We start from the raw sequence: 15,505 nt of genomic DNA, 5'->3' as shown, positions 1-15,505 counted from the left end.
ATATTTCTGAAGCCAACTATTTTGTTTAATAACGTTAATCATTATTTACAGTTAAGCCCCGCATTGATCGCACAAATCTTAAACCACTGCTCATTCGTGCTGGAAAACCTATTAAATATGATGTTAATGTGCGCGGTGAACCTGCTCCCACTATCACATGGTACCAGAACGACAAGGAGTTGAAGCCTGAGGAAGTGCCCAGCAATTGCGAAATCAAAAATGTACCTTACAATACCAAGATCTCTATTATTGATGCGGTACGTCAACATACCGGTATATACAAAATACGAGCAGTCAACGAGCATGGCGAGGATGAAGCGACGGTAGAGGTTAATGTTTTGGGAGCTCCCGGCAAACCAAAGGGACCTTTGGAAGTCAGTAACGTTACCAAAGACAGTTGCAAACTCAAGTGGAAGAAGCCGGATGATGATGGCGGCAAGCCCATAACCGCCTATCAAGTTGAGAAGTTCGATAAGAAGCAAGGTCGTTGGGTACCAGTCGGTCGCACCTCTGGCAATGATACCGAAATCGATGTCAAAGGCCTTCAAGAAGGCCACGAATATCAATTCCGGGTCAAGGCCATCAACGAGGAAGGTGAATCGGAACCTTTGGAGACCGATGGTAGCATCATTGCTAAGAATCCATATGATGCTGCTAGCAAACCTGGTACACCCAAGATCGATGACTATAACGAACATATGGTTAAACTTGTCTGGGAGCCACCCAAAGATAATGGTGGGGCACCAATCACAGGCTATATTATAGAAAAGAAGGATAAATATTCCCCACTGTGGGATGAAGTACTAACAACTGACGTAAGTAATCTAAGCAAAATGTAGTGTACATTTTTCAAGTCATTACACTCTAATTAACATGAAATGATTCGATTTCGTTCAACAACCATTAAATAATTGTTAAACAAATCAACTAATTAAAGCGTTTTCCAATAATGGCGGATCGATAATTTTTTAGACGATTTAGATTTTTCAGTTACTGGTATGATGACAAATTGCAACGATTAAGGCGTATTTATGGATGAATGGCTATGTTAACAAGCAAAATTGCCATATCCGGGAAAACAGAAATGCCTTCAAAGTCAACATAACTCAATAAAAATGTATAATTGCACCTGTCGGATCCGAGTGATTTCATACATTGTCTTAAAGCCGCTCTTATTGGAAAACTCTTTTTATAAAAAAAATAATTGCATTTATTTATTGTTAACATTTCTTTCCTTCATTGGATTCGATGACTATAGAGCCCACTTCCTGAGGCCACAGTTGAAGGTTTGACTGAAGGCAACGTTTATCAGTTCCGTGTTAGGGCTGTCAACAAAGCTGGTCCTAGCGAGCCTAGTGACGCAACTGAACCACATCTTGCGAAGCCCAGAAATTGTAAGATAATTGAAGCTCTTAATTTTCGCTTTTTTATTTAATACTTATTATTATGCGAAAATGCTTAATGAAATATGATCTAATTTATGCAAAGCTTTTTAACAGATTACAGTATACATACACGTACGTGAAATATGACCATAAGTTAAACAAAGCATAGCTTTTATCTATAACGTTTGAATACTGAGACTTGGTCTGAATATATAATTTGTTGTTTATTGTTTTAAATACTTCTTAAATATTATAATCTAATTTATATTATGTGATTCTATTGAATTGTGCAGTGAAGCCTAGTATTAACCGTGAGAAAATGAAACCAATCAAGTTGCGAGCAGGTCAAACTGTTAAATTCGATGTTGATGTTAAGGGTGAGCCTGCGCCTACGTTAACTTGGTTCTTTAAGGAACAAGACTTAATACCCACTGGACAATCTCGCATTGAAAATGAAGACTATAATACAAAGCTTACTATCGTGGACAGTAGCCGCAAGGATTCCGGTATTTATAAGCTAAAGGCGGAGAATATCAATGGTGTCGATGAAGCTGAAGTGGAAGTTATAATCTTGGACAAGCCTTCTAAGCCAGAAGGACCTTTAGAGGTTAGCGATGTACATAAGGAAGGTTGCAAACTTAAGTGGAAGAAACCCAAAGATGATGGTGGTGTACCACTTACCGGTTATGTAATCGAAAAATTGGACACCGCTGTTGGTCGATGGGTACCAGCAGGCACAGTTGATCCAGAAAAGACTGAACAAGAGATTAAAGGCTTAGAACCCAATCACCGCTACCAATTCCGCGTGAAAGCGGTTAATGAAGAAGGCGAATCGGATCCATTAGAAACAGATTCGGCCATAGTTGCCAAGAATCCATTCGATGTGGCTGCACCACCTGGTTTACCGGAATTCGAAGACTGGGATGAACACCATGTTAAGCTAAAGTGGGAACCACCCATTCGTGATGGCGGTGCTCCTGTTACTAGCTATATAATTGAAGTCATGGATAAGGATTCCGGCGAGTTTGTTAAGGCAGCCGAAACTGATGGTCCAATTTGCAAAGGTGTCGTAAAAAAACTGGAGGAAGGTCAACAATACAAATTCCGCGTCAGAGCCGTCAATAAAGCTGGTCCTTCGGAGCCTTCCGAGCAAACAAATTGGCATATTGCTAAACCACGTTTCCGTAAGTTACATTTTTAAACACTAAATAAATCATAAACAGAATCGTAAACAAACATGTATATTTTTTTTTGCAGTTAAACCTCATATCGATCGTACCAATCTGAAGCCGGTTATTGTGAAAGTGGGTCTTTCTATTAGCTTAGATATTAATATAAAGGGTGAACCAGCGCCTAAAGTAGAATGGTCTTTTAATGACCAACCCTTGGTGTCCGATGAAGAAGGAATTAAAATTGATAATGTCGACTATAACACAAAATTCTTTGTTATGCGCGCCAAACGCCCCATGTCTGGTAAATATACTATCAAAGCTACCAATGAGGTAGGTGAAGATGTTGCTGAACTGGATGTCACCGTACTGGGTAAACCAGGCAAACCTAAGGGTCCATTACAGGTTAATGATATTACCAAGCACGGCTGCAAACTCAAATGGGAGAAACCTGAAGATGATGGCGGAGCTCCCATTGATTATTATGAAATAGAAAAACTTGACCCACACACTGGTCAATGGCTGCCTTGTGGTAAGAGCACAGAACCTGAAGCTAAGGTCATTGGCTTGAGTGAGGGTAAACCTTACAAATTCCGCGTAAGAGCTGTAAACAAGGAAGGTGAATCAGAGGATTTGGAAACTGAAAAGCCTATTATTGCTAAAAATCCCTTCGACGAGCCAGACAAGCCTGGTCGTCCAGAACCCACCAACTGGGATAAAGACTTTGTGGATTTGGCCTGGGATGCCCCCAAGAGCGATGGTGGTGCTCCCATACAGAAATATATTATACAAATGCGCGACAAATCGGGTAGAGCTTGGGTTGATGCCGCCACTGTTCCGGGTGATCACACCAAGGGCACTGTAACCAATGTCGAAGAGGGTCATGAGTATGAATTCCGTATAGTGGCTGTTAATAAAGCTGGTCCCAGTGAACCTAGTGATGTTTCAAAATCCGTTGTGGCCAAACCTCGATTCCTTAAACCTCATATCGATCGTAAAAATTTGCAAAAGAAAACGCTACGCAGCGGCCAAATGTTACATATGGAGGCTGTTGTCAAAGGTGAACCCCCGGCAAAGGTTACTTGGACCTATAATGGAGAGGTCCTCAAAACCACTGATAGAATTAAAATCGAAAATGAAGATTATAAAACCACCTTCATCATGCCTAAAGTTAAACGCGTCGATAAGGGCATTTATATTGTGACGGCGAAAAATGATTCTGGAACAGATACCGTGGAAGTGGAGTTAGAAGTTTTATGCAAACCCAGCAAGCCTAAAGGTCCTTTGGCTGTGTCCGATGTTACAGCCGAAAGTGTGCACTTGAAGTGGGATAAACCTGACGATGATGGTGGTGAACCCATTGAACATTATGTTGTGGAACGTATGGATACAGAAACGGGTCGCTGGGTGCCAGTATTGACCACCAAGTCTCCGGAAGCTGATGTAACGGGCCTCACTGAGGGCAAAGAATATTTGTTCCGTGTTAAGGCTGTCAATGCTGAAGGTGAATCCGAGCCTTTGGTTACCGATGTACCCACAACAGCCAAGAATCCCTACGATCCCGCTGATACACCTGGCAAACCACAAATTGTCGATTGGTCTTCAAATCATGCTGATCTAAAATGGCGCGCCCCCGAGGATGATGGTGGTGCTCCCATCACCGGTTATATTGTCGAAAAGAAAGACAATAATACGGGCAAGTGGCAAAAGGTGTTGGAGACCAACACACCCGAGCCGAAAGCTCGTATCAACGATTTGATTGAGGGTACCAAATATCAATTCCGCGTAAAGGCTGTTAACAAGGCCGGCCAAAGTAAACCTTCGGAACCTTCAGATCAAATGATTGCCAAGGATAGGTTTGCTCCACCCAAAATCGATCGCACCAATATTAAAGACATCACGGTTAAAGCTGGAAATCATGTGCGTTACGATATTAAAGTGTCAGGAGAACCCCCAGCTACTAAGACCTGGTTCCACAATAAAGCACGTCTAGAAGGCGACGAAGTTACTATAGATTTAGAGTCTTACCGTACTAAATTGGCCATACCTATTGCCAAGCGTTCCCATACCGGCAAATATACCCTTAAGGCAGAAAATGAATCCGGCCACGATGAAGCTTCCTTTGAAATCACAGTACTTGATCGACCTGCAAAGCCCGAAGGACCTCTTCGCATATCCGACGTCCACAAAGAAGGCTGCAAACTTAAATGGAATCCTCCTTTGGATGATGGTGGTTTGCCCATTGAACACTATATTGTGGAAAAAATGGATGTAGAAACTGGCCGCTGGTTACCATCGGGCCGTTTCAAAGAACCTTTTGCTGAATTGAACAATTTAGTACCTGGACAAGAGTACAAATTCCGTGTGTTGGCTGTTAACACTGAAGGAGAGTCGGAACCTTTGAATGGTGATAAGTCTATTATTGCCAAGAATCCCTTCGATGAGCCCGGAAAACCAGGTACTCCAGAAGCTGTTGACTGGGATAAGGATCATGTGGATCTGGTTTGGAAACCACCACACAACGATGGTGGATCTCCTATAACTGGTTACACTGTCGAAAAACGTGAAAAGGGCACCGATAAATGGATAAAGGCTGCCGAAATTTCCGCACCATTACCTGGTGACGAATGCAAGGCAACTGTTCCCAATTTGGATGAAAATTGTGAATACGAATTTAGAGTTAAGGCCATTAATGCAGCCGGACCTGGAGAACCTTCAGATGCCAGCAAGACCGTAATTACTAAACCACGTAAACGTGAGTAACAATATAAATAAATATTTTAATTAAAATGTTTAAAATAAAATTTTGATTTTTAGTCGCACCCAAAATCGATAGACGTCATATTCGCACGTACAATGTGAAAGCTGGAGAACCTATTTGCTTAGATATTCAAGTGACCGGTGAACCAGCTCCAGATGTTGTTTGGTCTCAAAGTGGAAAATCCATTCAACAATCGTCCTCTCGTCGTATTGACAATGTTCCATATAATACGAAATACATAAACGCAAATCCAGAACGCAAAGATACTGGTCTTTATAAGATTGTGGCCACTAACAAGTATGGTCAGGATCAAGTTGAATTCCAAATTAACATTATAAGTATGTATATTTTCTGCATTACCAATTTAGCATTTATTTAATTGAAAATATTTTTAAATTTTAGCAAAACCGGCCAAGCCAGAGGGTCCATTAGAAGTTTCGGATATTCACAAAGAAGGTTGCAAACTGAAATGGAAGAAACCAAAAGACGATGGCGGTGAACCTATCGAGGGTTATGTTATTGAAAAGTTCGATCCTGATACTGGTATATGGTTGCCTTGTGGAAAAAGTGATGTTCCTGAATTTGAGGTCGATGGCTTAACTCCAGGCCACGAGTACAAATTCCGTGTTAAGGCGGTAAACAAAGAAGGTGAATCGGAACCTTTAGAGACGTTTTCGTCTATCGTTGCTAAAGATCCCTTTACCACACCATCGAAACCGGGAGCTCCCGAACCAACAGACTGGACGGCCAACAAAGTTGAATTGGCATGGCCCGAACCGGCTAGTGATGGTGGCTCACCAATTACTGGCTACATAATTGAGAAGAAGGATAAGTACAGTCCAATGTGGGAGAAAGCACTTGAAACGGAATCGCCAGCACCATTGGCCACCATTAATGGCTTGATTGAAGGTAACGAATATCAGTTCCGTGTTATAGCTGTCAATAAAGCCGGTCAGTCGGAACCTTCTGATGCTGGAAAGACATTTGTGGCCAAGCCTCGTTATTTGGCGCCTAAAATCGATAGGCGCAATTTACGAAATGTCACAATTTCTGCTGGTTCAACATTGAAATTAGATGCAAACATTGTGGGCGAGCCAGCACCAAAGGTGGAATGGAGATTCTCCAACTGCCCATTGCAAACTGGCAATAATGTTACAATTGATTCTCCAGAATATTATACCAAATTAGTTATTCGTCCAGCACAACGTGCCGATTCCGGTGAATATGTTGTTACGGCGACAAATAGCTCGGGCAAGGATTCCGTGCAAATTAATGTTGTGGTAACAGACAAACCAACCAAACCTAAGGGTCCTCTACAAATTTCAGACGTTCATAAAGAAGGCTGTCATCTAAAATGGAAGCGACCTGAAGATGACGGTGGCACTCCTATTGAATACTTCCAAATTGATAAACTTGACCCAGAAACAGGATGCTGGATTCCTTGTTGTCGTTCTACAGAACCTCAAGCCGACGTCACTGGTCTCAATCCAGGAGGTGAATATAAATTCCGTGTCTCGGCCGTCAATGCCGAAGGTGAATCAGAACCTTTGGTGGGCGATGAGTCAATAATTGCCAAAAATCCATTCGATGAACCCGGAAAACCAGAAAACCTCAGACCAACTGATTGGGATAAAGATCATATTGACTTGGCCTGGACTCCTCCACTTACCGACGGAGGATCTCCCATTACTGGTTATATTGTCGAAAAGAAGGATAAATATGGTAAATGGGAAAAGGCAGTTGAAGTGCCTGCTGATGAAACAAAAGCCACAGTACCTGATTTAATTGAGGGTCAAGCATACGAATTCCGTGTCTCAGCTGTAAATGCCGCTGGACCTGGAGAACCATCTGATGCTACCCAACCAATTATAGCCAAGCCTCGCAACAAAGCACCTCTCATAGATCGCTCCAATCTCATCGAAGTTCGCATAAAAGCAGGACAAGCTTTTACATTTGACTGCAAGGTATCTGGAGAGCCGGCACCCAAAACCAAATGGTTGCTTAAAAAACGTGAAGTTTATACTAAGGATAACGTGAAAGTAACACACGTTGATTATAACACAAAACTAAAGGTAACTAATGCCACGCGTGCTGATTCTGGTACATATACCGTGCATGCAGAGAACATGAGTGGCGAAGATAGCGCAGATGTCAAGGTTACAGTTATTGATAAACCTTCACCACCAAATGGTCCATTGAAGGTCGATAATGTACATGCAGAAGGCTGTTCATTACATTGGAATCCTCCAGATGATGATGGTGGCCAACCAATTGACAATTATGTCATTGAAAAATTGGACGAAATAACAGGACGATGGGTACCGGCTGGTGAAACTGATGGTCCAACCACTAACTTCGATGTTAAAGGTCTTACACCAGGCCACAAATACAAGTTCCGAGTACGTGCCAAGAACCGCCAAGGTACTTCGGATCCTTTGACCACTCCTCACGCTACTGAAGCTAAAAATCCTTATGGTGAGCCCACAAAACCAGGCACACCGGAAATCAAGGACTTTGACACAGACTTTGTGGACTTGCAATGGACTCGTCCCGAAAACGATGGTGGCTCTCCCATTACAGGCTATGTAATTGAGAAGCGCGATAAATATTCACCCAACTGGGAACCCTGTGCAGAAGTTGAAGGTGATGTCACTTCAGGCCATGTACCTGATTTAGTTGAAGGAGTTAAATATGAATTCCGTGTTCGTGCCGTCAACAAGGCTGGTCCAGGAGAACCTAGTGATGCTTCACTATCACATGTTGCTCGTCCTAAAAACTTACCTCCAAAGATCGACCGTAACTTTATGCTCGATATTAAAGTACGTGCCGGCAATACTTTTGAATTCGATGTACCAGTAATCGGTGAACCTGTTCCTGCAAAGGACTGGTCTCACGAAGGCAACATTGTCATCAACACAGATCGCGTTAAGCTAGTCAGTGAAGATTACCGCACCAAATTGCGTGTGGTCGATGCTAAGCGCGCTGACACTGGGGAATACACATTAGTAGCTCGAAACGTCAATGGCATAGATAGAGCTACCGTTAAAGTTACTGTTTTAGATGTACCTTCAACACCTGAAGGACCTCTACGTCCCGAAGAAGTTACAAAGAACTCAATCACACTTCGTTGGCGTCCACCTAAAGATGACGGTGGATCTGAAATTACACACTATGTTGTGGAAAAAATGGATACTGATGCCATGAGATGGATACCAGTGGGTGAGTGTGCTGATTGCGGAATTCGAGCTGATAATCTAATTGAAGGCCATGACTACAACTTCCGCGTACGTGCCGTTAATAAACAAGGTCAATCACAACCTCTAGTAACCACCCAAGCTATTACTGCCAAAGATCCTTTCTCACGCCCAGATAAACCAGGCCAACCGCAAGCCGTTGATTGGGGCAAAAACTTTGTCGATTTGGAATGGCCAACGCCTAAACGTGATGGTGGCTCTCCAATAACTAGCTATATCATAGAAAAGCGCCCTAAATTTGGACAATGGGAAAGGGCATTGGAAGTCCCTGGAGGTGAGAATAAAGCCCATATTCCTGATTTAACCGAAGGCCAAGAATATGAATTCCGGGTAGTTGCAGTCAACCGTGGTGGTCCTAGTGATCCATCTGATCCTACTATGCCCGTAGTTTGCAAACCTCGATTCATGGCTCCACACTTCGATAAGTCGTTGCTTAATGACATTACTGTACATGCTGGCAAAAGTCTGGGTTGGACATTACCTATTGAAGCCTCGCCTAGACCAACAATTACATGGATGTTTAATGGCAAAGAAATTGAACCGTCACCTCGTGTCGATATGAACTTATTCCAAAATGAATTAACGTTTGAAATCTCAAGTGCATTGCGTTCAGATGAGGGCAGATATACCCTAGTTTTGAAAAACGAACATGGTTCATTTGACGCCACTGCTCATGCCACCGTATTGGACCGTCCTAGCCCTCCAATTGGTCCATTGGATATCACTAAAATTACTCGTGATGGCTGTCATCTCACCTGGCAAGTACCTGAAGATGATGGTGGTTCACCTATTTTACACTATATAATAGAAAAAATGGACTTGTCACGCGGTACTTGGTCAGATGCTGGCATGAGTACACATCCTGTGCACGATGTAACTCGTCTGGTACATCGCAAAGAGTATTTGTTCCGTGTCAAGGCTGTGAATGCTATTGGTGAGTCCGAACCATTGGAAGCGGCCAAGAGTATAATTGCCAAAAACGAATTCGATGAACCGGATGCACCTGGTAAACCTGTCGTTACTGACTGGGATCGTGATCACGTTGATTTGCAATGGGCTGAACCCAAATCAAATGGTGGCTCTCCTATCACCGAGTACATTATACAAAAGAAAGAGAAGGGTAGCCCATACTGGGTTAACGTGGTGCATGCTCCACCAAACAAAACAACAGCAACAGTTCCCGACTTAACTGATGGCCAAGAGTATGAGTTCCGTGTTATTGCAGTCAATCAAGCTGGTCAATCAGAACCATCCGAGCCTTCGGATATGATCACAGCTAAGGCCAGATATTTAGCTCCCAAAATTATTACACCATTGCATGATATTCGCATTAAAGCAGGTCTCATTTTCCATATTGATATCAATTTCATTGGCGAACCAGCGCCTGAAGTTATTTGGAATCTCAATAACAAACCTCTATCCAATAATGACCGCTCCACTATAACCTCGATCGGTTATCACACTGTTGTTCATACTGTTAATTGTCAACGTAGTGATTCAGGACGTTATCACTTGTTATTACGTAACGATTCCGGAATTGATGAAGGTAGCTTTGAATTGATTGTTCTCGATCGTCCTGGCCCACCAGTGGGTCCTATGGAATATGAAGAAATCACTGCCAATTCTGTAACAATTTCGTGGAAACCTCCTAAAGATAATGGAGGCTCGGAAATTTCTGCTTATGTTATAGAGAAGCGTGATTTGACACACGGGGGCGGCTGGGTACCAGCTGTGACCTATGTTAACGCCAAATACAATCATGCTGTAGTGCCACGCCTTTTGGAAGGCACGCAATATGAATTCCGAGTAATGGCAGAAAATCTACAAGGACGCTCTGATCCACTTACTTCTGATGAACCAGTTATTGCCAAGAATCAATACACCGTACCTGGAGCTCCTAGCAAGCCAGAACTTACTGAAAGCGATAAGGATCACATATCAATTAAATGGAAAGCTCCCATTAGTAATGGCGGTTCTGCGGTCATTGGATATGACATTGAAAGACGTGACGTGGCCACCGGACGCTGGCTAAAGATTAATGCTGAACCTGTACCAAACACCGTTTACACAGATGATCGCGTCACATTTGACCACCAATATCAATACCGTGTATCGGCCGTAAATGCTGCTGGAAACGGTAAAAATTCAGAGCCCTCAAATGTATTGACAGCCAGATCAATGCGTGAAAAGCCACGTTTGAATTTGGACGGTTTAATCGGTCGCAAGATTAAGGTGCGTGCCGGTGAACCAGTTAATATTAACATACCCATATCGGGAGCTCCTACACCCACCATAGAGTGGAAGCGTGGCAGTCTTAAGGTCCCAGAAAACAACCGGTTCTCATTTAATACAAATTCTGAACGCACTATTTTCCGCATCGATGATACCACAAGAGACGATGCTGCTGTCTACAATATTACGGCATCAAATGAGTTTGGTAAAGAAAGCGCAGACATTGAAATCATTGTTGTTGATAAGCCTACACCACCTGAGGGACCTCTAACCTACACAGAGACAGCTCCCGATCATATTTCGCTTTCGTGGAACCCACCCAAGGATAATGGTGGTAGTGATATTACGGGCTATGTTGTTGAACTAAGCGAATTTGGTTCTGACAACTGGCGACCTGTGCCCGGCTATTGTCCTAAACCCAGCTATACCGTAAAGGGTCTAAGCGAGGGCAAGAAATATGTGTTCCGCGTTAGAGCTGAGAACATCTATGGTCTGTCTGAGCCCTTAGATGGCAAACCCGTTGTGGCCAAATCACCATTCGATCCTCCAGATGCACCCAGTCAGCCTCAAGTGGTGGCATATTCACCTACTTCGGCCAGCTTAGAATGGCATCCACCAGAGTATTGTGGTGGTAAACCAATTACCGGCTATATTGTGGAACGTCGCGAACGTGGTGGTGAATGGATCAAGTGCAACAACTATCCCACACCAAATACCAGCTACACCGTGCCCGATTTACATGAAGGCGGACGTTATGAGTTCCGCGTTTTAGCTGTCAATGAAGCAGGACCCGGAAAACCTTCAAAGCCTTCAGAGCCCATCACTGCCGAATTACAAAGATACAAACCTGATCCACCAGAACCACCAAAGGCCGATCGCATTACTAAGGACAGTGTAACTCTGTCTTGGCGTCCTCCCAGAAATGATGGCAAATCAAAGATTAAGGGATATTTCTTGGAAATTAGACCAAAGAATTCCAAAAACTGGGAACCAGTTAACGAATTACCCATTAACCATACCGTGCATACCATACCCAACTTGAAGGAAGGCGAAGAATATACTTTCCGTGTTTCTGCGGTCAATGAAGTCGGTCGTTCGGATCCCTCGAAACCATCTCAACCAATTGTTATTGAGGAGCAAGCAAATAAACCTTGCATGGATTTGGGAGGAGTGCGCGATATTATTTGTCGTGCTGGTGAGGACTTCAGCATTCATGTTCCCTATGTTGGTTTCCCCAAGCCCACCGCTCATTGGTACGCCAACGATATTGTTTTAGGCGATGATGACCAACGTATGTTCCAACGCCTAACAGACGATTCAGCCTCGTTTATTGTTAAAAACTCTAAACGCTCTGACTCTGGACAGTATAGATTACAGCTGAAAAATCCTTCAGGTTTCGACACAGCCACTATCAACGTTAAAGTTCTTGATCGTCCAAAACCACCCACTAACTTGTGTGCTGACGAATTTGCCGGTGATGCCCTTACTTTGTATTGGACCCCACCCAGAGATGACGGCGGCTCACCCATTACTAACTATATCATCGAAAAGAAAGAAGCACATTCATCGACTTGGTCGAAGGTAAGCAGCTATTGCACTGTACCTTTCGTTCGTATACGCAATCTGAATATTGGCAAGGATTATGACTTCCGTGTAATTGCTGAAAATAAATACGGACAATCGGATGCAGCCACCACAGATGAACATATTCGTGCAAGGCATCCGTTCGATGTTCCTAATGCTCCGGGAGTACCTCGCGGCATTGATTCTACTGAAGATAGCATTACAATTTCCTGGACCAAGCCCAGACATGACGGTGGCTCTCCCATTACCGGCTACATCATAGAGAAACGTTTGATCAGTGAGGAGAAGTGGACTAAGGCTATACAATCATTGTGTCCCAGCCTGACATGCAAAATTCCCAACCTTATTGAAAATGCTGAATATGAATTTAGAGTGGCGGCAGTAAATGCAGCTGGCCAATCACCATATAGCGCATCCAGTGATCCTATATTCTGCCGCCGACCACCACATGCACCCAAGATTACCTCTGATCTCTCAATACGTGATATGACGGTCATCGCTGGCGAAGAATTCCATATAACTGTTCCTTTCCATGCTAATCCACGTCCCACGGCATCGTGGTCGATAAATAACCAAGAAGTTATACAAGACGAACATATCAAATTCGAAACAACAGAGTACACTTCGATCTACCACAATAAGTGCGCCAAACGATCAGAGACTGGTTCGTATACTATCACCCTGACCAATAACAAGGGTTCAGATTCTGCCTCTTGCTATGTAACTGTGGTCGACAAACCGGGAATTCCTCAAGGACCTTTGATGGCCTCAGACATTACTCCCGACACATGTACACTGTCTTGGAAGACTCCATTGGATGATGGTGGTTCACCGATAACCAACTATGTGGTGGAGAAACTTGACAACAGCGGCACCTGGGTAAAGGTTAGCAGCTTTGTACGTAACATACACTACGATGTTATGGGTTTGGAACCAAATCACAAGTATCACTTCCGTGTTCGTGCTGAAAATCAATATGGTCTTTCCGAACCCTTGGAAATGGAGGAGCCTATTACCGCCAAATATCAATTCACCGTCCCCGATGCGCCAGGACAGCCTAAAGTTATAGACTGGGACTCGGGCAATGTCACTTTGATCTGGACTCGTCCAGGAAGTGATGGTGGTTCCCGCATACAAGGTTACCAAATTGAATATCGTGACGTCGTTAACGACTCTGCTTGGAATACTTATGAATTCTTGATTAAGGACACAAAGTATCAGCTGTATAATTTAACAAATGGCTGTGAATACGAGTTTAGAGTTAAGGCCAAAAACGCAGCTGGATTTAGTAAGCCATCAGCTCCATCTACGCGATTTAAGCTCAAGGGCAAATTCACTGTTCCTTCACCACCGGGTACACCTCAAGTTGTTAAAGTGGGCAAAAACTACGTTGACCTAAAATGGGAGAAACCTCATAGCGATGGTGGTTCCCGTATTACTGGTTATATTGTGGAGCGTCGCGATATTGGTGGTGCCATTTGGGTTAAATGCAACGATTACAATGTCATGGATACTGAATACACGGTTATAAATCTCATTGAAATGGGAGACTACGAATTCCGTATTTTCGCTGTCAATGCTGCCGGTCGATCCGAACCTAGTTCGTGTACAATGCCCATTAAGGTTTGTGAAGTGTTGGGTGGTGAAAAGCCCGATTGGGTATCGCGTCTTCAAGATCGTGTTGCACCATATGGCAAAGATTTCACTTTGCAATGCCAAGCTACTGGCAAGCCTGCTCCTACAGCAAGATGGTTGCGTAATGGCAAAGAAATTCAAATGGGATCTGGCCGTTATACCTGTGATAGTAAGGATGGCATCTTCCGTTTGCACATCTCAAACGTACAGAATGGAGATGAGGGCGACTACACATGTGAGGCCATAAACTCGCTTGGTTTTGTGCATACTTCGGGTTATCTGAAAATCGGTTCACCACCAGTCATCCACAGATGTCCAACAGAGTTGTTCTGGCCGGAAGGCGATAACACCAAAGTTAAAATCTTCTATGGTGGTGATCAGCCAATGAATGTTAAGATTACACGTAACAATGAATTAATTACGGACGGAGAACCACACTTCAAATACACCATTTTCGATGACTATGTGGCCATATTCATTCGTGATATCGTCAAATCAGATGCTGGTGTATATCAAATCGAATTCTCAAACGACTCAGGAGTTGCTACGGCTCAATTTGATGCTCGCATCACTGGCTTGCCCTCAGCACCAGTCGGACCTATGGGTGTATCTCACATCAACAAACACTCCTGTACTCTGGCTTGGCGTCCACCCTCTTATGATGGTGGCCTTCGTGTTACTCACTATGTGGTAGAACGCAAAGATATCACATCTCCACATTGGATAACCGTATCCAGCTTCTGCAAGGATACCTCATTCAATGTTCAGGGTCTTATTGAGAATCAAGAGTACGTGTTCCGTGTTATGGCTGTAAATGAAAATGGAATGGGTCCAGCTCTGGAAGGACTTAATCCAGTTAGAGCCAAGGCTCCAATCGATCCACCCTCTCCGCCAGGCGTACCTAAGGTTCATGAAATCGGAGAGGACTTTGTGCATCTGGAATGGGATAAACCCGAATCGGATGGCGGTGCTCACATTCAAGGCTATTGGATAGACAAGCGCGAGGTTGGTAGCAGCACATGGCAACGTGTAAACGTTACCATTTGCGCAGCCACCCAAATTAATTGTCCCAACCTAATTGAGGGACGACAATATGAATTCCGCGTATTTGCACAGAATGAAGCTGGGCTCTCCAAGGAGTCGGTAGCTTCAACCCCTGTCAAAATGATTGATCCAAAGGCTGCCACAGCCCCTGTGATTGTGAAACCGCTACGCGATGCCCAGTGCATACAAAATCACAATGCCCAATTCAGTTGCACAATTACCGGTGTGCCTAAACCCGTTATCACCTGGTACAAGGGCGCACGTGAAATTACGAACGGTGCCCGCTATCATATGTACGCCGAAGGTGACAACTACTTCCTTAATATTAACGATGTCTTTGGCGAGGACGCCGATGAGTATGTTTGCCGTGCTGTCAACAAAGCTGGGGCCAAGTCAACTCGCGCTGCTCTTGCTATCGCAAGTATGTATCAGTTTTAATTC

The 15,505-nt window shown here is 43.7% G+C and overlaps 1 protein-coding gene across 15 annotated transcripts in view; it reads left to right on the top strand.

The window, feature by feature from the left end:
- bent (projectin protein bent) overlaps positions 1 to 15,505 on the top strand; it is a 110,127-nt gene that overhangs the window by 86,634 nt on the left and 7,988 nt on the right. For all 15 annotated transcript variants that reach the window (XM_065514636.1, XM_065514635.1, XM_065514634.1 and 12 more), the window contains 6 exons: positions 52 to 815; positions 1,259 to 1,394; positions 1,679 to 2,569; positions 2,643 to 5,309; positions 5,372 to 5,653; positions 5,718 to 15,485. In XM_065514636.1, coding sequence (XP_065370708.1) covers positions 52 to 815; positions 1,259 to 1,394; positions 1,679 to 2,569; positions 2,643 to 5,309; positions 5,372 to 5,653; positions 5,718 to 15,485 — 14,508 coding nt within the window. The remainder of the gene's footprint in view (positions 1 to 51; positions 816 to 1,258; positions 1,395 to 1,678; positions 2,570 to 2,642; positions 5,310 to 5,371; positions 5,654 to 5,717; positions 15,486 to 15,505) is intronic.

This window comes from Calliphora vicina, chromosome X, assembly GCF_958450345.1.
Source record: "Calliphora vicina chromosome X, idCalVici1.1, whole genome shotgun sequence".
Classification (NCBI taxonomy): Eukaryota; Metazoa; Arthropoda; class Insecta; order Diptera; family Calliphoridae; genus Calliphora; species Calliphora vicina.
The sequence above is the reverse complement of the archived record's forward strand: the minus strand, read 5'-3'. Positions and strand labels throughout refer to the sequence as shown.